Genomic DNA, 22828 nt, shown 5'->3' with positions numbered 1-22828 from the left:
TACTTGTGGAAAAGCGCCATAAGTGGCCAGGCAGGTGCTGATGCTCTCGTCGGGTGAAAACGGGTCCAGAGTCTCAAATAGCTCGGGTTTCTTTATCGTACAGAATCAAAAAAGCTACTTCTTTAAGTTTCTGTCAATCAAGAACATCGAAAATGAGGCTTGATTAGATGCGACCTCCCTCCCCCGGTTGGGACAGGAGCTCCATAAAAGTTACTTTTTTAGCATTTATTATCCTTTTTTTTCCAGAGCAAGTAACTTTTCTGCAACTTTTAGTTAATTTCAGATTCTGACTGAAGTTAAAAGACTGAAAGTATTAAAATGTCCGATAGCCGTCTCCTCCTTGGTTCTGTGGAGCCCGGCAGCAGAATAAGGAGTTGATAACGACTCCTTAAATAAGAACTGATTTTTATCTTAAATGTGCATTTTTTTGGCTGCTGTTTGTTGTTCTTTCTATTTCATCACATCCTGCCAATGTTTTTGTTGTTGTTGTTGTTTTCATTTTTACTGAAACTACACCCCCGTGTGTGTCGACTCAGGGTCGAGTGGAGGTGGAGGCCGGGAACGAGAACATGAAGTTTGAGACGGGACCGTTCTCTTACTACGGCATCATGGCGCTCAGTGCTCCCACGCTGGGTGAGTTAATCCCCCCCGTCCTTAGACATCAACTTGGTTTATTTATTTGTGTATTGAAGGACTAACTGCTACGTTTACGATGGTTCGTCGCTGGGTGTCTCTCTACCGCCACCTTTTGGCAGGATAATAGTTTCTTCAGCTGGAGCCAATAACTGACCAAAATTTTTTTTTCCATTATAAATAAATAATTTACCATTATAAGGAGCAAAAGGTGTGTTTGAGTTCACGAGACCACGATTTAAGGTGCTAAAAGGCTGTTTTGTTAAGGTGTTAAAGGAATATCTTTCAGTTACTCCGGTGATTCAACGCAATTTCACCATTTTCTCATCAACATCTATAAAAGAAGATAAAACCCTAAACGTTACGGGGACAGGAGACGGAGAATGTCAGAGGAGGAATTAGGACCTACCACATCCAGAAATGAAAGTAGTCCACTGACAGTTTTATGACGGTTAAAACATTTCTGCGTCAGTCATGTGCCTCTTAGGTCTAAAGGTCAGCTGCTCCTCGCTGTCGGGTTGGTCGTGCTGCTCCGGCAGCGTTTTATGGAGCTGAGTCGGTCCTTTATTGTCCCGATCAGATCTGCCAGCTCTTAGAAGAGCACATGTTGTGCTTTTCCTGACTAAGAGGTTCAGAAGTGTCCTGAAGGGCAGAGCTGAGGCCATCTAGTGGTCATCTGAAGAGGCGCAGCTTGTGTGGAGTCGACCAGTTTAAACACAAACATCCTCCAATCTGTCTTGTTTGGACACCAAATTGTTTTTTTTAGGGGGAGGTCCAAAAAACATGTGCATTGTCTGCAATTTAATGTAAAAGATGTATTTAAATTTATTTTTTCCTAAATTTGTAAATAAGCTTTTGAAATTTACCATTTATATTTTCATTTTAAGCTATAAAAACATGTTTGTCATCTTCACAGTAGGAAAATAGATGTTTGTCCTACTTGGATTAGAAGTTTTTGTGGGATTTTAGGTCCAATGTGTTAATACAGTTTATCAAAATAAAATAAAAAATAGCTGTAACTTCAACCAGGTGAGTTTGTGCTAATAATAATAATAATAAAAAAGATGATGATGATGATGATGATGATAATAATGACAATAATACTAATAATGATACTAATAATAATGATAATAATTATAATGATGATGATAATGATAATAATAATTATCGTGATACCAAAAAGGCACGGTTTTTAAGGTGAAATATAGATTCAAAAGTAATTAAAAACGATGAATTATACCCCAAAACACAATTTGGAGTTTTGTATTTCACTGCTTCTCTACTGCAGTCGCAGGCCTCCGCAGCTCCTCCGCTGACTGACGCTGCATGAATCTGGGTCTGAACTTGCAAAATATTCAGTACAACTTGACGTTACCAGATTTCATGAGCTAGTAATCGGAGTGCATGTGTGCTTAGCTTGTGTGGTTACACCTTACCTTAAAATGTGTAGCTGGAGGGGCTGGAGCTATTAGCTAATAAAGATGCCATGTCATTTTCACTTGCAAACACAACATGTGGTGTTTAAACGCCAGAGACTGAAAACAATCGAGTGAGACCTCACTGAGCAAAGCGTGTGAACGATACAAAGGAAAGATCCCCCACAAACATTTGTGCTCATATTTGATGGCTTTGGTGTAGTGGGCGGCCCCCGGGGGCCCCTCTGGATGCATCCGTGTTCAGTTTACAAAGTCTCAGTTCACCTTAAAATGCCTCGGATCGTGCACTTCGAGGAAGGAAGCATTGGTTCCTGTGGTCCAAACACAGCTGAGCTGTAGCTTTCATCCTCCCAGGGAAGTGAAACAGCGCCATCTGGCGGCCGTTGGGAGGAATTACATGCGTGTACATGCTGTATAAATGAAAACATCCACTTTGTTTGTGTACTTGTACACGTGGTTTCCAGAGCTGCCAAGTTTCACGCCTGGACACCTACAAGCCTTGTCTCGTCTGCACAGTTAAGCAACGGCACGTTTAACGCGTCATTTGCTTCAACAGCTACAACAACAATGTGTCAGCGAGAGCCTAAAATATGTAAAAGTATGAAACCTTTAAGATAAAACTCAGCCTTTCACCTCTCATCTACGGTACGGTATCGGAACGTACAGCTTTGATCCGTGTGATGTTTGTTCTGGTTACTGTTGTCCGCTTGCGTCTCTGTCTGCGTTGTTGTTTTATTCAAATCTCCGTCTGCGACTTCGATGCTCGGATGAAGCAGCAGGATCCGAAAAAGCTTGATCTGACACCCGTCAGGCGTCAAACCGAGACGTCATTTGTTATTTCCTCTTTGGAAATGGTCCTCAGCAACTTGACATCCAACAGTTTCGTCTCTTGCTCGCTGACTCGTCTGTGATGACTTTATTTGAGTATCAGGCGGGGGTTTACTCCTGGTATTAACATCTGTGCCGAGTAGATGATTTCTGCCTGCAAACATTAAGCGTGTTGTTTTTTTTTAACCTGCATGAAACACAAATCACCTGTTTGACAGACAAAAGGTTCGAAAACATCCCAGTCAGTCAGTCTGGATGCGTTTTAAGGTCATCTGTCATATTCTTTGTTGAATGAACTTTCCAAACTAAAAGTTTACTGTGTATCTTCATCATCTTGTCCATTCTGGCTCCTTTAATCCCGACCCGCGAGTTACGCTGAGCTTTATCAAGCTCTGACAGTTAAAAACTACAACACATTTGGTGTTTTGAGCAGAGGTGATGTGTTTATTTATACATGACTGTCTCAGAAAATTAGAATATTGTGATAAAGTTCTTTATTTTCTGTAATGCAATTTAAAAAAAAAAAAAAAAAAAAAAAAAAAAAAAAAGTCATACATTCTGGATTCATTACAAATCAACTGAAATATTGCAAGCCTTTTATTATTTTAATATGGCTGATTATGGCTTACAGTTTAAGATTCCCAGAATATTCAAATTTTTGAGATTGGACATTTGAGTTTTCTTAAGCTGTAAGCCATGATCAGCAATATTAAAATAATAAAAGGCTTGCAATATTTCAGTTGATTTGTAATGAATCCAGAATGTATGACATTTTTGTTTTTGTAATTGCATTACAGAAAATCACAATATTCTAATTTTCTGAGACAGTCCTGTATATATTGAGCCGGACGTTCAGATCTGATCTTGCAGGATGCATTTGGGAGCACAGTCTAATACCAGGAGTGATTGGATTTTTCTGAGTTTAAAGTTTAAATGGGGCCAGTCTGGCGCTTGATTCCTGAAACTCGGCCACTTCTTCTTAACTATCTCTACATCAACGACACAAAATACAGATAAAAGCTGATTTTAATAGATAGATTTAAAAGATAAGTCTGCTGCGACGTGTATTGAAGGATCCCTGATTCAGCACTTTGGCGTTATGAGTGTTTGTTTTCCTCACCTTGTGCTCTGATATAACACTTAATTACTCTTCCAGGTGCTTGTATGGGGAGATAAAGAGTAAAAAAAGGTGTTATGGAGTGGCATGTTTGTTTCATTTCCTGACCTCCCTCCCTTCCAGTGGACTTCTGATTGGTCAAAGTCTGAAAACCATGTCAAACATCTTAAAAAAGGAAGACAGCCGTCGCCACTGGAAACGCAGGACGTCTCCATGTCTCCTCCCAGTCTGTGACCGTCTCCCTGTATCTCACTGACTCTCTCCTCCTTGTCGTCCCGTTGTCCCATCAATCACCTCCTCCTCCCTCCTCCCCCTCTCTCTCCTGTCCTCTCAGTGGCTGTGCCTCGGCCCCGCCTCCTCTCCTTTAAGAGGTTTTCTCTGTTCTCTCGGTTGCCAGGTAAACGCCGGCATGTCTGGGTCCTTTAACACCAAGGACAGGCGGGGCACAGGTGGGGTGGGTGGGGCTTGAGGGGGGGCGGGGGTTCCTGTTAAACATATTGGTTAAATAAATGCCCTTTCAAATGCAAAAACTAAGGCCCCTCGTTGTTCGAGGTACCGTATGGCCGACTGTGTTGAATAAAGATTTATAGATTATAGATTTCTACTGCGAGGACGGCAAAGAGTTAAAGGATGATAATGGTTTTTGGCAGATAAACTCTTCAATCAAAAACGCCTCCCTTTTCTCACCTCTGAGAACAAACCCACATGTTTATTTTCGTTGACTCCAAACCCCAGACACCAACGAGTGAAATGTTGACTGTAATAATAATGACATAGAGAGCCCAGTGCATTTTGGGAGCTTCCCCGGTGGGCCTGTAACAGGATCACCGAGGGGATGGTTTAGTCAGCTAAGCTTTTAATATATATATATATATATATATTATATACATATATATATATATATATATATATATATATATATATATATATATATATATTATATCAATATAATCCTCATCAGAACCTTCCTGCTGGATCAGCTCGAGTATTGATCTGGTCTCAGTGATCGGTTCAGCTGACGGTTAAAGGTGTGTTTATGTCCTTGAACGTTTCCCTCCAACAAAGAGTAAAAAATGAGTTAAATTAGAGCTGGACTGATATAAAAAGGCTCCATTTAAGGATGTTTTTATTGGGTTATCGAGTCTTTTAGACGTGAATCATTGCAGGAGGGAGTTCTGCCTGCAGAGGCACAAACATGCCTGAACTTGGTGTCTTTAGCTTCATACCTCGGCTTACTCGTTAATCACTCGTTTTTGTTATCTTTTCTTATGAGAAGTTGGATATTTATTTTGAGTATTTATTCTTTTCTTTAAAGGACTTAAGCCATCCTCAAATTTTTGCCCCTTCGTGAGCCAACAGCGTCTTCTCTTGTGATTTAATCAAACACATCCCCTCAGTCGTACCACGGTATGTCACATCCTCCGTTCGGTGACCTCTGAACCACAAATGAGATGAAGTGAATCAACCGCTGATCAAAGAGTTCTTCTGCCAAAATGTAAACACAGTTCGTCAGCTGGCGGGGAAAAATCACGGGTGATGAAACTGAGGAGAGACACCCAGATGTGGGTCGACCCCCCCCCCCCCCCGCCCTCTCTCAAGGCCTCGAGGGCGAAACCTTCAGCTCTGGATGCTTCATCATAGCTCCGGCTCCACAGCATCTATAGCTGGAGCCACTGAGGTGGGGATGGATGGGGGGGGGGCGTTATCCGGATGCAGCCTGGGATTTAGTCTCTTGGTAGTTTTGCTTTCTCTCACTTTAATCCGTGTAGTTGCAACCCCAGCTGTGATTAGGTTAGCGGTTGTTAGATTGTAGTTGGAGGTGAAGAAATCATTAAAAAACACCCACTTCCATATGTGAACTATAACTTCACTTTAAAACCACTAACAAACACGGATGATTCCCCCCATAAGCCGTCACCGATTACCCTCCTTAACGATCCAGTAGGTGACTCGTCAGTATCCTAAACATCGGATGAAGGTGTGCAAGTTAAACCCATGTTTTCTGAAAAAAACATGCAACACTTGATAGTAAATCACGCAACGTGAAAATTAAACTTCAAAACCCGTAACTGGGCGGTGTATTTCACAGAGCTGCAGTTGGGTCACAGCGTTGCAACTCGTCACCCCGTGAGAAAAGGTCTGTTTCTCTTCTGAGTGATGTCACGTTTATCCAGATACGGTGTAGTAAGTGTGTAATAGATATAAAGACATCGCCCACAACGGTTCTGTAATTTACAAAGAAATTTATGCAAGTCTAATATTTTATCAGAATGTGGTTAATTGGTAAATGCAGCATAATGTCCATTAAAGGTAGGGTAAGGAATTTTTCAGTATCTCTTCACCAAAAACCTTCAAACTAGCAGTAATCTGCTTGTTTGATGATGTATTTTTCACTGTTTGCTTTTTTTTTGGTATAATGCATAAAAATCCTGATTTGTGTGTAATAAGCTTTTCCTCCGAGACCCTCTGAGTTTAACCTCTCTTTGGCATCAACTAAAATCCCTCACCATACCTTGTTAAAGCTTTTTTTCCTTTTGTTTTTAGTGGGCATGGCCTCTGCCGCTCTTGAAAAGATCTCGCTGCGCTCTGATCGGTCAGCTTCGCCAACGCGGTCAGGCGGCTGCGCCGTTCTGCATCGTCTTCGTTCAAATTTGAGCTTTTCATCGCTGCCAAATTAGCATCGGACGCTTGAGTGCAGGATGAAAATAATAATATAATAAAAATAAAAAAAACAATAACAATAAAAATATTGATCCCCTGTGGCTGCGACAGGTCTGAAGGAAGGGGCGTGAACTTTTAAAATAGTTTGTTTTCAACTATTCTTTTTACTAGTTTCTTTCTGACGTTTAAAGGATCTTGCTGAAGGAAAGTTCCCTACTGGATTGTAAAAGTTGTAACACGATTAACGCTGCACACTTGATGTGTGACCTGTAACCACTAACCGGTTAAGTAGGTAGCATTACCTAGACAGCTTAACTTCCTGAAATCTAATGCAGTTGACGTGTCCAGGTAAAACAGTTTCCTATGACTCACTGAGGCCCCCTGCTGGACGACTCACTCCGACCGGTAATAGTAAACCTCCACGGTAACGGCCTCGCGTGTGAAGTGTGAGAACGGTTCAGCCTGAATGAAATCAGCATGTTGATGAAAGCTCACCTGCCAGCCAGTCGACCCACATGAATGTTAGTCACCATGGTTTCGGTTGTCGGAGCCGAGGTGGAAAATAACAAGGCTGGGGAAGGAAAACTAAAACAAAACGTTATTGCTAAGGAGGAACCGCTACCGGCCATGACTAATGGCCGTGACTAATGGCCGTGACTTATACCCCTTTTCCACCAAACCGGTTCCAGTTCTGGTGCTGGTTCACAACTAACTCAACTGCAAACCAGCTGAGAACTGGTTTGCTTTTCCATAGCTCGGGTGCTAAAGGGAGCCATGTCATAATGTCGCTGCAAACGTCAGTTACATCGCTGCGTTGGCGTTGGCGTGAAAGTTGAAGCAACAACAACGTATTTGCTTTAATATAGACTTCATGGACCGCATCTCTAAAAGACAGGTTGTCTCCTCCTCAGACCACTGCTGCTTTGCTGCATCCAGATTAATTCTTATTTGAAAATGTCTCCGTCTCGCAGTCTTACTATTGCCGTTGGTCTTAATAACTCCGCCCCCTCCGCTTACGTAAACGGTTCTTTCCTGTAGCCCAGCAAAGAATTTGTGCTACCTTGGAACCGTGTTTTCTGACCTGGAGCCAGTTCTTTGTCAGTGGAAACAGAAAGCCTGGTTCCAAACTCAGCACTGGCCCAGAACCAGAACCAGCCCTGGAACCCGTTTGGTGGAAAAGGGGTAGTAGAGGACCTGCCGAACTGGAAGTAGCTGTTTTGATTTGACCAAAGATTTTAAAATTAAGTATGTTGATGAAAATTGCTTAATAGTCCATGTTACTATATTTGATGAATGGTTTTCTCTATTTTTTACAGAATTAAAAGTGAAATCTCTTTGAAATTAAGACTGTTGGTCAATTTAAAACGGATAACTGAAGTGTTTTTTCATTGTTATAGACAAAATTATCACTCGAGTAAATATATGGGAGATAAATTGATGCCAAAATACTTTCTTCAGTTGCCGCTCTGGTGTTTAAACTACATTTACCGGATAAATGTTTACTTAATCTACGTTTATTCGAAACACGTTTGCATTCATGTTGTTGTTTCACGTTTAAAGCCTCTGTATGTAGAAAATACCATTTCCAGAGGTGTATAATCCAGGTGCCATAAAGTAAAAACCCTGCCATGTTTCTGGATCGGCCTGTACATTTAGAACAGGGGTTTTCACTAACGACCTGCCATCTACCTGCAGAGGAGCTGGTTTAGTGATTGGTTGGAACAACTGCTGGACAGGATTTTTACTTTATGGCACCTGGATTATTATTACCTCTGACCATTTCTGACCACATAAAGAGCTGCTGAGGTGACGCTGATGAGTGTAATACAACTCTGCGCTGCCCCCGTGTGGCCTGAAGTGGTATTGCTCCATAGTGACTCTGAAGTCTGATTTATTTATTCTTCTTTTAATTTAGGTTTGTTTGTTTTTTTTAAATAACAAATTAGCAGTTTAGATGAGTGTACTTTCATTAACACACAGTTTGGCATTTGCAGCGTGAGCCGAGCATTTACAGAAAGCATGTTTTGCTCTGTAAACAGTGAGATAGTTTAGTGGCGACTGTGTCACTGAAAGTGAAGAGAAAATGGGTCAACTGTCATTTGTGTCTCTTTGATGTTGGGGTTGTGGTCGTTGTTGTGTGCATCCATCGCACCCCGTGTGTTCCTCATTTCATTAACCTGCATTGGCAGCTGCATTGTGTGTTCTGAGTGTTTCCATCGACCCGCGTCTCCATCGTTCAGCGCGTTCGCCGGACGGCCCGGTCCAGCGGCCTCGTCGCCAGCCGACACTCACGGCTTCTCCTGTTATTGCAGAGTTCCGGTCGCCGTCGCACCTCAGCGGGCTGAACCGGACCGCCTCCCTGAGCGGGACCGACCGGACCGAGTCCCTGTCCGTCAGCGGCAGCAACAGCCAGCTCAACAACAGCATCCCGTCGCAGCAGTACACCCCCGACTTCTACGTCCGAGCCCTCACTGACCTGCAGTTTGTCAAGGTGGGTCCGACTCAGCTGTCACTCACAAGGCCACGCCTCCAATCATAGGGAGAGGAGATTGACCCAAAACATTTGTGTGTGCGTATTATCTGATTTGTGCGTATTATCTGATTTGTGCGTATTATTAGATTTGTGCGTATTAGATTTGTGCGTGCGCAACTTTCTCGAAGTTATGGACAAAACGATAATTACGAATTCAAAAAGCCTCTAAGATGTTTTTTTTTTTTTTAATATATGTTTTTATTGCCAGATTGTTTCCACAATATAGAGCAAAACAGATGAACATACCTTTTTTTTCCCCCTCCCTCTCCCCATCCCTCCCCCCACGGTTATCATCATTCATTTTCCTTTGGGAATAGCAAAAAATAAATAAATAAAATAAATAATAATAATAAAATTAAGAAAATAGTAAATGGATGAAAATAAAAAGATACTAATATAGTAACAAAAAAGTAGTAGTAGTGCAATGAATGTAAACAAATAAATAAGAAAATAAAATGAAAACGAAACCGAAATGGGTTATCTACAGATTAATAATTATTTCTTAGATCAATAATTAGCAATTCCAGTAGTAGTCACAATTACCCCCAGAGTTATATATCAAATGGTTTTGAGACTCTTCAAGCCTCCAAGAAGCCTCACAGATTCATCCGTACATGGTGCATTTAGGTACTGGTGGAAAGCTGGGTCATCTGAGCTTCTATAGATTTGGGGGGTGGTAGTCTAGTGGCTACAGAGGTGGGCTTGGGTCTGGAGGGCCCAGGTTCAAGGGCCCCTGAGCAGGGCCCAAACCCCAATTGCGCCATGGTGTGTATGTCTCAGATGTTGGATAAAAGCGTCTGCTAAATGACAGTAATATTATTAGATTTGTGCGTGTGTAACTTATTTGAAGTTATGGACAAAATGATCATTACGAATTCAAAAAGCCCCCTACACACACAAATCGTTAAATACGCACGAATCGGCTGATACACACACACAAAGCTATAGATTCAAATGGTTCTGAGACTCTTTTAACGCATCCAAGAAGCCTCAAGATTTGTCCGTATATGGTGCATTTAAAGACTGGTGGAAAGCTGGATCATCTGAACTTTCATCTGAGTCCAGCGTTATTTCCCTCGATACTTAATTTCCTACCCTAAGAAGGTAAACCTACTTCTGACCACCTTAGACCACCATGATGCCGCCATTACGTCCTCTTGCCCGCTGATTTGACAGTCAGTTTTTCCATCTAGCGGTCGTTGCTTTAAAACTATCTAATTACATTTGTAAGGCTCATAAATGCAGATCTGTCCATATAAGGAATTATAGATTATTACAAAGTAAATGTGTTGAGATATTCTTTTTTACACAGGCCCACGATCGTTCACAATTCATTACAAGTTTAGAGGAAACTAAGTACCGAGGGAAATAATGCTTGACTCAGATGAAAGTTCAGATGTCCCAGCTTTCCACCAGTCCTTAAATGCACCATACACTGATGAATCTGTGAGGCTTCTTGGAGAAAAGAGTCTCAAAACCATTTGTGCGTATTAAACGATTGTTTTGTCAGTAACGTTTGACGTAAGTTACGCACAAATGTTTAGATTTTCCCTCCGTACAGTTCGGTCTTCATGTAACCGTGGCAGACTCCGGCCCCCGGGTTGTAAACATGTTTACCGCCGCCGTAACCGCGGTGATTGCAGCTCTGCGTCCGCCGTGCCTTCGGCCGGATGTTGCTCCTCCCCGGCGTTGCGGCAGAAAGCTTCTGTCGACATCAGTTCGGTTGTGTAAATCTGTTTGATGATGTCACACGTAGGGCTGGGGATCGATTCAAATCGTTTCGATTCCGATTCTTAAGATTCAGAATCGATTATCAAGATTTGATTCGATTCCGATACTGATTTGGGTTAGTGTTATTAAAACTGTTTTTTGAGTTGTTGCATGAATTATATGACTGTAGTTATGCAAAATATGAATACTAGTATGATATTGAGATTCAACAGCAAGTATTGGCAGCTAATGATGCTGTAAGGACCAATCAGCTCCCAGAATGCTGATAGAACTGCTTTCAGAAACATCATGTGGGTCAGAATTACCAAACAGATCCAGGGAGGAAACAGAGACGGATGAAATCGGTTTTAATTTTTCCCACATTCCGTTTTTATTTGTTCCATTTTCGGTCTATTTTGGTTTTTAATTTTTGAGAATTTGGTTTTCAGCATTTTTTGCAAATGTAACCCCAAGACAGTATATAAAGTAATGAAATATAGACAATTTATGCAATTATAACTGAACACTTTAATGTTTTCATTTCTTAAACATATTTAAAGGCAAAAACATGGCACCAGTTATTCTCGTGTCCAACAAAACATTACTTTTTTGGGGATAAACAAAAAAAGAACCAAAAGTTGTAATATAATGATGAGAAAAAAAAATACATAAATAAATAAAAGAAAATTAAAAAAAAATCCCCCCCAAAAATTTTTTTTTTTTTTAAATCGATCTTTAGACATATGGATCGATTTTTAGGAATTAATATGAGAATCGATTTAGAATTAGGAAATCGATTTTTCTCAACACAGGTCTAGTCACACGGCTGCTGCTTCGGGCTGCGTGGGTTTGATGATGTCGTTGTGTCTCCCCCCCCAGATCACACGGGCCCAGTACCAGAACGGCCTCATGACGTCCCGTCTGGACAGCACGCCTCAGTCCCCCGAGAGCAGCCACAACTCCACCCACGCCGAGCTGACGACCCCGCCCCCCTCCGCCGCCAACATCACGGACCTGGGGGCCGACTCCGCCCCCCTGGAGAACGGCCCGGACGAGACCACGCTCCTCCTCCTGAACGAGCAGAACTCCCCGCGCGCCGCCAACCACCACAGCCAGCTGGACAACAGCATCTGACCCCGCCCTCAACACCCCCCTCCCCCCGACTCAGCAAGCCACGCCCACACGCGTCACGCCGACCAGCCAAAACATTGAGACCGGTCTGAACGGCTTGTTGGTGTGACATCACAACGGTCTGGAGGACGCGGCCCGCGAGGATCCGACTGCGTGACGTCATCATCAGTCGTCGCTCATCCACGCCGGACGGCGCCCGTTTCAGTCACCTGACTAGTCAGGAAGTACCTTAACTGTATATCTGGAATGTTTCTCCATCTTTTTCTCTCAAAACCACAAATCTGAGGATGAACTCTTCGCTAAACAGACGCCGCCGGCGCCAATGTTTGGCGTCTTCAAGCTGAATCAGTTTGTTTTGAAACCCGTCTCCACGTGCGTCTTCCTTCTCCACTCTGATTGGTCGGCACCCAGCGTCTGCAGCGCCGCTCATCACGGGAAGTGCCACAAACAAACACATAAATTACCCAGCGTGCGTGCGTGCGTGCGTGCGTGCGTGCGTGCGTGCGTGCGTGCGTGCGTGCGTGCGTGCGTGCGTGCGTGCGTGCGTGCGTGCGTGCGTGCGTGCGTGCGTCTGTGTGTGCTTGACAAAAACACAACCAAAAAAGAGAACCTCCTCGTGGTGTATGTTATGGACGACGGTCACGTGACTGCCCCGCCCCCGGCGCTGTGGGCGGAGCTTCCTCGTGTGATTTTGCTTCTGATTCAGAGACTCAGGGACACTGCCCCCCCCCAACCCCAAACCCCGTCTCCTTTGACGTGCAAACATGCAAGCGTGGTCGAAACCCGTGAACCAAACCCCTCGCCGCATGTGTAGCAGCCTGCAAGCCCCCCGACCTCCCCAGGAGAACGTCAGCAGGGTTCAAGCCAGGTCACTCGAGAGGGACATTTCCGGACGAGACGGGCGGGAGGCGGGTTTCAGACGCCTTTGGCCCGACCCGGACCCAGATCCTGGACCCGGATCCTGGACCCGGACCCACCGCTGTATCGTGATCACGACAATCAATCTGAATTTTTCTGAATGTGTTGAATCAAATGTGTAGGGTACGTTAACTGCGGCCGCCGCTCTCCAACGGCCTTTTCTCTCTGTTGTTTGTTTTCTGACCTGAAACTTCACGCCGAGCATTTGTTTGTTTGTTTGTTTTTGTTTGTTTTAGTCGCATCTGGTCGTGTCGGAAACGGTCTCCACGGAGACGAAGCTGTTTGAGAGCGAAGAGACTTGACGAGTCCCGTCCTCCTTTATAAGCGAGGGGGGGGCTCTTGTTTTCTTTCTTTCTTTTTTTTTTTTGTATTTGTTTATTTGTGTGTTTGTGTGTGTGTTTGTGTGTTTGTGTGTGTGTGTGTGTGTGCGCGCGCATGTTTGTGTTTATGTGACCAAAAATGGCCGTCACCTGACTGGGTGGGAACGGAAACCCAAAGAGCGCCGCTCGCTCGCCTCCCGACGAGAAAATACTAAAATAACTTTATTTATTGGTTTGTTTTGTGCGACGGAGGGAAGTACCTTTACTCGGCCTCAGCGGGACGTTTCACAGATTCTTTGCATCCAGCGGTTTGGCCTGCGTCTTTATTTTGTTTTTGTTTTGTGTAGATCTGGGAAAGAAGACGTTTGAAACACATCAGTGGTTTTACTGTAAACCCGAGAGAGAGATCGGACCTGAAACGGAGGAATTCTTCTGTCTTGTGCGTGAAACGTGACCTGCGCGGCGGGTTTTATACGTTTAAAACGAGCCCATTGTGATAGTTGGTTTCTGCTTTGCAGAAAACTCACTAGTCATTTATATTTTGCCGCCTCATGATGTAAGACTCTTGTAAAATGGCATCATGCCCCGGTACAGAACGTACCGAGCCAACGAGGCTTCATAACACGACTCGTACAGGAGGGTCCACTATTTAAATAAGCAACCAACCAACGAAACGCCACCTGGAAATCGAATTTGTGCAGCCCTCGCAGGTCATAACGGCCAGATGCGCCGGGCTTCACTGAAGCCTCCTCATGTAACAATCGGCTCATTTTAAACGTTTTCAAATCACTTGATTGGGCGTCAGACAGCGAGGGCAAGCTGTGAGGTTTGCTCCACCGCTGACGGCATCACTGGTGGCTGCAGCTGAGCTTCAGGCCGCCGCCTCGTCACCGCCTCCGGTTGCAAAAGAGAAAATAAAGCACTTTAACTTCTGCTTTTAGCCTGAATATGAAACCAAAGCTGGGAATAAAGCGGTGATGTCATTTCCTTTTGAGTTTAGTGGAGTCACCTGGTGTTTTTTCTGTTTTTTTTTGTTTGAGCCTTTTAAGGAATCTCTTTTTGAGGCCTTAATTCCTTGGAAATCTGATCACAAGCGTCGTAAAAGACCGTGGAAATTTTCCTTACTGTAGTTTTGAGTCAGGCGACATGTGAAAACGGAGTCTGCAAGTTATAAATAGTTTAACAATTTTCCTTTTGAGTCATGTGTTTGAGTCGTAGGTGAATTTCTGCCAAAGACACAAGTGGATGTGGACGAGGTTCGGTCCTCGGGGGGGCTGAGCTGCAGCGTTGCCTTAAAACCCTGGTAGTTCACCTGGTGCTCTGATGCACCGGGTAAACTTTAAATCTCCTCGTGGATTCGATGACGCGACGGCAGATCTTTATTTTTTTTTTGTGACGTCATCGGCTCTGATTGGAGGATATTTTCTTTCTTTTTTTTAGGTTTAAAATCTTGTGAGGGAAGTAAAATCCAAATAACAAAAGATGCTTCCACATGTTTTATTTTGATAATCTCCGACAAAATGTGCACAATAATAAACATTTAGAGGATGGAAATAATCAACGTATTATCAGCAGCTTGACTTCATGTTCGGACGAGGCAGTCGGGATGTGGCTGAAGACGTTCATGCAGAATCCACCAGACTGTTCAGGATCTGCAGACTTTGCACTTTGACCACGAATGCTCTCCAGAGGAAATCTGGCTCCATGCTGCTGAAGTCAGACTCGACCGACTTGTCTCGGTACAGCCTCGAACCAAAACTCTGTACAGGTCCTGGTGGGCCCTGAAATCACTTCCCAGAACCCAGATCCCAAAGCGGACGTTGAGCGTACTTGACTATCTGCTCCAACCACGACTCTGAACATCATCTTGGCGTCTTTGTCCAAAGATTTTTGGCTTCAGACTTGAAATGTTTTCTTTTATGTGGAATCACATTTATCACATCTATGTAGTAATACCACTCCCAACCACACAAGGCCAAACGTTGAGGACAAAAGAGCCATTACTGATATTGACTAACAATACTGCACAAATTCATTTGAGTCTGACTCGAGAACTTCCTTGTGACGTGCCGAGGACAAAAACGACATAGTGTGGCTTTAAAGATCCATGCAACTGACAATGACTCCTTTATGAACTACCGACCTGTAAAAAAAATACAAATAGAACGCGTGAAATCAAATCTAAAACTTTGATTACCCCTTTAGTTTTGAGAAATAAAAAGAAATGCATGAACCTGCTTATCAGTTGGAAACGTTTGTTAAAACCTCCTTGATTTGATTTAAACCTGAATTCTTCATTTCAATCACATCATGAGTGTTTCTCTCCATCTTGATCCTGCAAGCATGCAGTTTTAAAACCGTTTTCTCTCAGGCTTGCAGGAGCGAGCACTGGAAAACACTTGAATAAAGACATCACGCTATTATGAATGCTAGTTTACTTTTAAATTTTAAAGCCACTCTCTGTAGCAATACCACCTGTGCCCACATGGGGGCTTAGCGTGACTGGCGGTACCCTGGTAATGAGTGGGGAAGGCGCATTTTTTAACACCACTTTGTCCCACACAAGGACTCTGTTATGCTGCCCCCAAGTGGCCGGGAGGGGCGTTGCTACATAGAGGGGCTTTACAGAAAACTCTACAATCGACGTCTCTGGAGAAGGAAAGACAAATAAAAATCAAAGAAAGGAGAAAAAAGGCGCCTCAGTCCCTTCTAATCCCAAATATAGAAGCACTTTAGCAGAAATCTGTAGTTTTCCAAAAAACTGAAATTTGCCAATTTTGCCAAAGATTCGCTGACTGTCACGACGCCGTTACTGACCAGGATTTCTTAATCGTCGGTTCTCCGGGTCAGTAAAGCGACGTCGCTTTCTTTTTTTCTTTTTCTTCCTTTTTTAAAAAAAAAATTTGTGCTAAAAAACTGAAGTAGCTCGCTGATTCACACTTCTGTTGCCTTCTGTTTTCTCTTTAATGACTGTTCTGGATATTTTTTTCTTCTTTCTGTTCATTCCTTCATTATTTCAGCCAACTTTCTCTCCCGCGAACACACACTCCCATTTAAATCGACTGTTATTGGGGTTTTTTTTAAACTTTGTTTCTGTGGCTAATGTTGTTGAAGTGTGTGTTTTTGTTTGTGCCTGCGTACGTGTCGGGGTTCCTCCCGCCTGCTTTAAATCGTGCTGGGTTTGGGTTCATCAAGGTGTGTGTGTGTGTGTGTGAGAGAGAGCGAGAGAGAGAGTGTGTGTGTGTGTGTGTGTGAGTGCACGTGAACAGATTGTAGGTTTTGTTTTTGTACCTCAGAAACACTGTCAGTAATTGTGTTAAACGACAATCTTTTTTTTCTGTTTTGAGTTGTATTCGGGAGCACGATGAACGGAGAGACTGGCCTTTGGGGGAAATTAAACTGATTGTCCTTAATTCTCTCTGGCATGCTTTAATTTAAGAGGAAAAGGATGTAAATACTGTTTTATAATTTCTGTCTTAATGAGTTTTGATGATGAAGAAAGTTATTAATAAACCTGAGATATTTTTCTCTATATGGCGCTTTTGTGATGATGAATTCTGTGACTTTTTCTTTACAGCTTTTTTTTATTTTTTCAAGTTTTAGATAAATTCAGTGGCTTGAATAAACATTGCAGAGATTTTTGATTAAAATTTTGATTAAAAGCAGTTAAATTTGACCACTTTTACCTTTCGACAGACGCTTCGTCTTTTACAAAAAATTATGAATTCTTTCAAAAATACTACTAAAGTAGAGATGACGTCAGAGACTTCTCCTCAGAGCAGGTTTGTTTGTTTACGGTTATTTTGTTGCACACCTTTGGATTTTCCAGCCGGGCCTGAGGCTGTCGGAGGTGTAAAGATAACCAGATGAGGCAAACCTCGACTGTCCCGTGACGTCACCTACACGTGCTCTGAACCTTTGCCTTCAGGAGCCGACAAACAAGTCTGGCGGTGAAGCACCATGGGTGTAATTACAGGACAAGCCCTCGGTGACGTCACCTGCAGGTCTCTCAGCAAAGCTCCTGAAGCCTCTGCTATGCAACGCAATACTTTCTATAGCACATTTAAAACAAGGAGTTGTGCTTCTCAATTGCAGTCAATGATAAATATTTACTAAGAACAATAAACCTGAGGCAGTAAAGGACAAAAATAACATAAAAAAGTAAGAGTGTTTGTATGATTGTGGTTTCAGAGTTTTTATTTTGGAGCGTTTGTTGTGGAAAAACCCATTAAATGCTCTTTAATACATTCTTTCCAACTGGTGAATAACTGGACTGAAGCTGAGTGTTACCAAGTTACCAAGAACAAGACTTGAGGGATGATCCAGATTTCAGTAGAACTAACTAAACAGTTGCATGTAAAAAAGGGTCAGAACATACATGAGGCGTCTCGATGCAGAATAATGATGAAACAAAGGCTGAATAATGATTTTAAGGCATAAAGGAAGATTCATTCTCACGATTCAGGAAGACAAAAACATCTTTAAGGTCAGTGTTAATGATTATTGAGCATACTCCCAGTCTGTACACTCAGTTGGGTCAAGGCTAAGTTTTGATGCTCTCAGCATTTTTGGTTTAATCAAGTGGCCGAGGCTGAATTTTCCATCACAGCGTTATTGATTTATTTCAGGTTTCCTCATATTTTGCACATTTTTCACATTTGACCTAGTGGTTAAAATGTATTTTCACAGCAAAAATGTATTCAATCTACTTAACACTCTACCCATGCCCACTCAGGATCCATCTGCTGCTGTGAAACATACATTACACACGTACTATATGTTTTCACAACCCATTTTTTACATCTGCACTATGTAAATATACTTATTTCTTTATTTCATTTATTTATTTAAACTGTAAATATGACATATTTCACTCCTGTGCCACATTGAAAGCTCATTTCCGATGCAAATCTGGAATGACAAATAGTCTGTCTAAGTCTAAAAATCTCCAACGTTAAATTAACTCTAGACAGACGATAGTTATTGATCTAGCACTGAACCGACACTGTTATTGTTAGTTTAACGCTGCAGGTGTTAGGAAGCATGTCCCACTCTAAAATTACTCTGAAAGTGATTGTGCTGTGACAGAGGTTTTAGACACTTATCTCCAAAACACTCGTTTACATGCAATAACGAAAGAAGAAAGTCGAATTGTTGACTTAATCCGACCGATATGGAAGTTTTAAAAGCCATGTTTACACTTTAGCCGGGCTGTAGTTGAACCGAACTGAAGCTCTTGAGATCGAGCTTTTAGTGCCAGATAATGCTGGCTAATCCGAGTTATTCCTGCATGTATACCAGCCCACGCTTAGCCGAGCTACTGACCGCCCCAGGACCCCCTTCTGGAGGTGACGACACCGCGAAAGCCAGAATATCAACACAGTAGGAGAAAAAGAAGACGAACAACAAAGAAGGAACCGGAAAAGCGTGTGGCGCCACCTAGCGTCGCGGAGTTGAACGCACCTCACGCAATAATCAATTGTCTTTCCGTTTACTTGTATTTCTCTGAAACTCTAATCCTGAGCTAGATTGCTGCCAATAGCTGGATTTACATGTGCATGTAACCGCACTGAGTGATAAAAACCGTGACAAGTTGCTCAACTGGGACTAAAAGACAATGAAAATAGACATGTTTTCAGGAGAACTTCAGAACGATCACGTGTGCTTGTTCGTTTGACCCCATCCATGAACATCTCCAAGGCAGAGCCTGAATGTTGACACAACTGTCTGATTTTATATGAAGATAGATCTGCATGTCATCTGCAAAACACTGAAAACAGATGCCAAAGGAAGGATATATAAAGAAAAAAAGAACAGGGTCTAAAATGGAGCCTTGAGGAACCCCGTAGCCTGAAGGGGACACAACTCTGGAGCCTGAATTAACAGAAAAGGACAAGTACGACTGGACCACTTCAGGAGTGTCCCCTTTAACACCGACACACTGCTCAAGACATGTTGTGATCTACTGTTGCAAACGCTCCTGATGTGTTCAAGAGCAGCAGGACAGCAGAACTCCCTGGATCCAAGGGTGAAAGTGGGTAATTTAAAACTTTTTATTATTATTTTTTTTAAATGTATTTAATGAAAACAGGCAATGACACACAAAGACATACACACCATGTACACTGGCAACACACTAACCAAGGACAAACAGACAAAAACTAAACCAAAAACCTGACAGAAAAAAAAACAGAAAACCCAAAAGCCTAATAAAAGAAAAACAAACGAACAAACAAATAGGAACAAAAACAAAAAGGATGTAAATATATGAAAATTAATGTTATAATTATACATTTACTTCCTCACTCTTAATAGGGCTGGTTCTTCTGCGCTGCGGCGTAACTTAAAACCAGTTCGGAACATCTCGAAAGGACCATTAAAGTCAAGAAACGACTGCTATCCATTAAAAATGCCCTTTTTCTAAGAACTGAGATAGAAAAGGGAGTTTTGAAATAAGCACTGATATAATATATCAGTGCAAATAATATTACTTCTGCTACTTGTGTAACATATGAACTATTTCCTGGGTCTAGAGGCCTTAATCCATATGTTTAAGAGAGAATTGTACTACAGTTACAAGTTATTTAAATGACTTGATTAAATGGGTTTTTACAGCTAAAACACCAAAACGGCAACATGCACCTGGACATGTACTTAGTTATATTGTTGTGTCATTATTTTGTATGTTATTCACAGCTGTTTCTACTGGTACAGAATGTCCCGGACCAACACACCATGGTGAGAGTGTCACTTGTTTTCATCGATCGAAACAAAACTAAACATTTGCGGGTTTCTCGGTGCTCATCGGATGTAGGCAGGAGATGCTGTTGTTCTGGCAATGCAATGTCACTTCTTCCTCTTTCATCGCCACCATCGCAGGGTGTGCTAATCGGTGCTGATCTTGTTCTTCCTGTTAGTTTTTCTTCTGATTTTATTTACCGTTGGTTCCCAAACAGCAAAAGTGGCGGAAGACTGGAGGTATGGAGACAGTGGCATCAATTCAGTCAAAGCTAAGGTATGGCAAGGTTACGAGTCACAGAACTTAACTAGAGTATCAATCAACACATCCAGCAAATACTCATCACACAAATGTAGCTTATCTGTGTGGTCAAGAAAATTGGAACTTTTTCAAATGCAGTCTCGCTCACTGCAAAAAAAAAAAAGGAATATTTGTCTTATTTCTAGTTAAAATGTCTAATTTTTAGTCAAAAAATCTCATTACACTTAAAACAAGAGTCATCACCAGAAAAATTACTTGTTATTTTACCATGTTCACCTGTTTCAAGTAAATTTTCACTTGAAATAAGTAGAAAAATCTGCCAGTGGGACAAGATTTATCTTGTCATTACAAACAAAAAAATATTGTTCCACTGGCAGATTTTTCCACTTATTTTAAGTGAAAATCTACTTGAAACAGGTGAAAATGGTTGTTTTTGAGTCTTGTCTTAAATGTAATGAGTTTTTTTTTTACTAAAAATTTGACATTTTAACTAGAAATAAGATAAATATACAGTGTATAATAACTAGTGAAATCAATCATGTTGTTCTGATTTGCATTTGTAGTTATTCTATATGTATTAAGTAATAGAATAATCAATACAAATAGACACAGAGTAATTCCATAAATGTATTTAAAAAACAAACATTTACATTTTCCCTTGAAGCCGAGGTGTGGCGGCTGCCATACCTTGCCATACTGAATTGACGGCCCTGTATGGAGAGGTGGTTTGCTAAGTCAGTGGATCCTAACGGGTCCATCACGATGAACGGAAACACAATCGAGGAGGATATTAGTTCTGTTACAGTTTCTGCCCCCCAGGTTTTACCACCAGTGCACGTCTTAAGTGGAAACCTGCCCAAAACCAAATCCAGAGGACTCAGACAAATATCTCTTACAACCTTTTTATTGCTTCCTCTTTTTTTTTTTTTGATGTTGATAAAGCAATTAGGATGAGCTACGCCTGTGACTGCCATGTACAGTATGGGATGATGAAACTTCCCCTTATTGCAGCCTGCAGCCGTGCAAGGCGTGATCTACTTACAGGGCTGGGCACGGAGGAGGAAGTGAAATTCAGCCTTCAATAGTGGGCCGTGGTCAGAATACGGAGTTTAGAAAAGCCTCCTGGCGTCACTGGGAATTTTGTTTGTGAAACCAGATCCACAGGTTGAAGGGGAATGATGGAGGAGACAATGACAATGTCCTGCGGCTGGAAGGGTGCTAGGTTTACTCACCACAACCATGTCATCACAATGACCTTGTATTGAATTTCACCATCTCAACGGGGATTCGGGCCGACGGAGGAGCTCAGGCCTCTTGTTCCCGTTTAGGGTCAACCAGTGTGATTTTACACAAAGACTCGAAGACGGCAGGTGTAGCAAAACCTCCGTCCTTCATCGGCAGCTAAATTGATCCATTTCGGGACTTTCCTGACTGTCAACATCACAAAATATTAACTTGTTTTGTCGGTAAAAGAATCATAGTTGTGCTAATTTGAGGTAAAAGACCATCTTCTGTTAAAGGGAGTCGCCTGGTGGGGGGGGTATCGAAGAAACGTCCTGGTGCAGTCTGTTGGTTTCCTTATGGGCTTTATATTAATCAATATAATAATAATAAAGTAAAATAATAATCAAGAATGAGTAGATTTTTATTCCTGAAGTACCTTGAGATGACATTTGCTCTGACTATATGAATAAAGCTGAATTGAATTGAAATTTGATTAAATCAAATAATTTTTTGTCTCTATGGCTACATTTGAAACTGTATTGTGTGCAATCGTGTGTGTGTGTGTGTGTGTGTGTGTGTGTGTGTGTGTGTGTGTGTGCAATCGTGTGTGTGTGTGTGTGTGTGTGTGTGTGTGTGTGCGTGTGCGTGTGTTGGATTCATTAGTTTGCTGACACAATTATTTAACAGTTAAATTAAGTTAATATGATGTAGTTATCATTTGAATCATGCACGAAGCCCATCCTCATTTTTATAAAAATGTGTGTCTTGTTCTCAAAACAGTCTCCCTGGCAGCAAAACAACAAATAAGGTGCAGCTACCAACACATTCACATCATCGACCTCACTCCTTCGGGCCTTTGATAACAGTTTCATTGATTTTGATCAACCAAGGCGTTTAACTGCCTGAACTCAAGTGAGGCCAAAACAAAAGTCAACAAGCAAGAGTAAAAAGTGTTTCTTTGTCTTTAACTGGAGTCCTTCCTTTAAAAAAACTTGTAAAGGAAAACTATTTAATTAGAATAAACTCCCAAATGTCGCAAAAACCTTTTTATGCTTTTACAAGGTGGTTTTTCAGGAGATTCCATAATCCACTTCATCACAAAAGTGTAACGGAAGGGCTTTTTTTCATGTCCACATCTCTGGCAGCAATGGATGTGACATAGCCAGTCAATTTAAATCATCAAAATCTAGTTTCCAGCTGTTTTTCGCCTCCTAAATAAAAAAAAGATGTTTTTGTGGTTTTGAAGAAAAGTCTTGCAGGATAAGATACGGAAGGATGGAGAATTAAGAGAATTACATTTATTCCAAAAACCCTGTT

General features: G+C 42.0%; 1 protein-coding gene across 2 annotated transcripts in view; it reads left to right on the top strand.

Moving 5' to 3' along the window:
- The window catches only part of LOC133451501 (metal transporter CNNM4), a 66617-nt gene extending 49798 nt beyond the window's left edge, over window positions 1–16819 (top strand). Inside the window, exons 6-9 of one of the 2 annotated variants that reach the window (XM_061730614.1) lie at window positions 537–633; window positions 4349–4411; window positions 8988–9166; window positions 11798–16819. In XM_061730614.1, the coding sequence (XP_061586598.1) occupies window positions 537–633; window positions 4349–4411; window positions 8988–9166; window positions 11798–12052 (594 nt within the window). In that variant the 3' untranslated portion in view covers window positions 12053–16819. The remainder of the gene's footprint in view (window positions 1–536; window positions 634–4348; window positions 4412–8987; window positions 9167–11797) is intronic. The other variant, XM_061730615.1, reaches the window with a different exon arrangement.
- Window positions 16820–22828: the final 6009 nt, after the last annotated feature.

The sequence above is a fragment of the Cololabis saira genome, chromosome 9, assembly GCF_033807715.1.
Source record: "Cololabis saira isolate AMF1-May2022 chromosome 9, fColSai1.1, whole genome shotgun sequence".
Taxonomy (NCBI): domain Eukaryota; kingdom Metazoa; phylum Chordata; class Actinopteri; order Beloniformes; family Belonidae; genus Cololabis; species Cololabis saira.
This window is presented reverse-complemented; position numbering and strand designations above follow the sequence as displayed.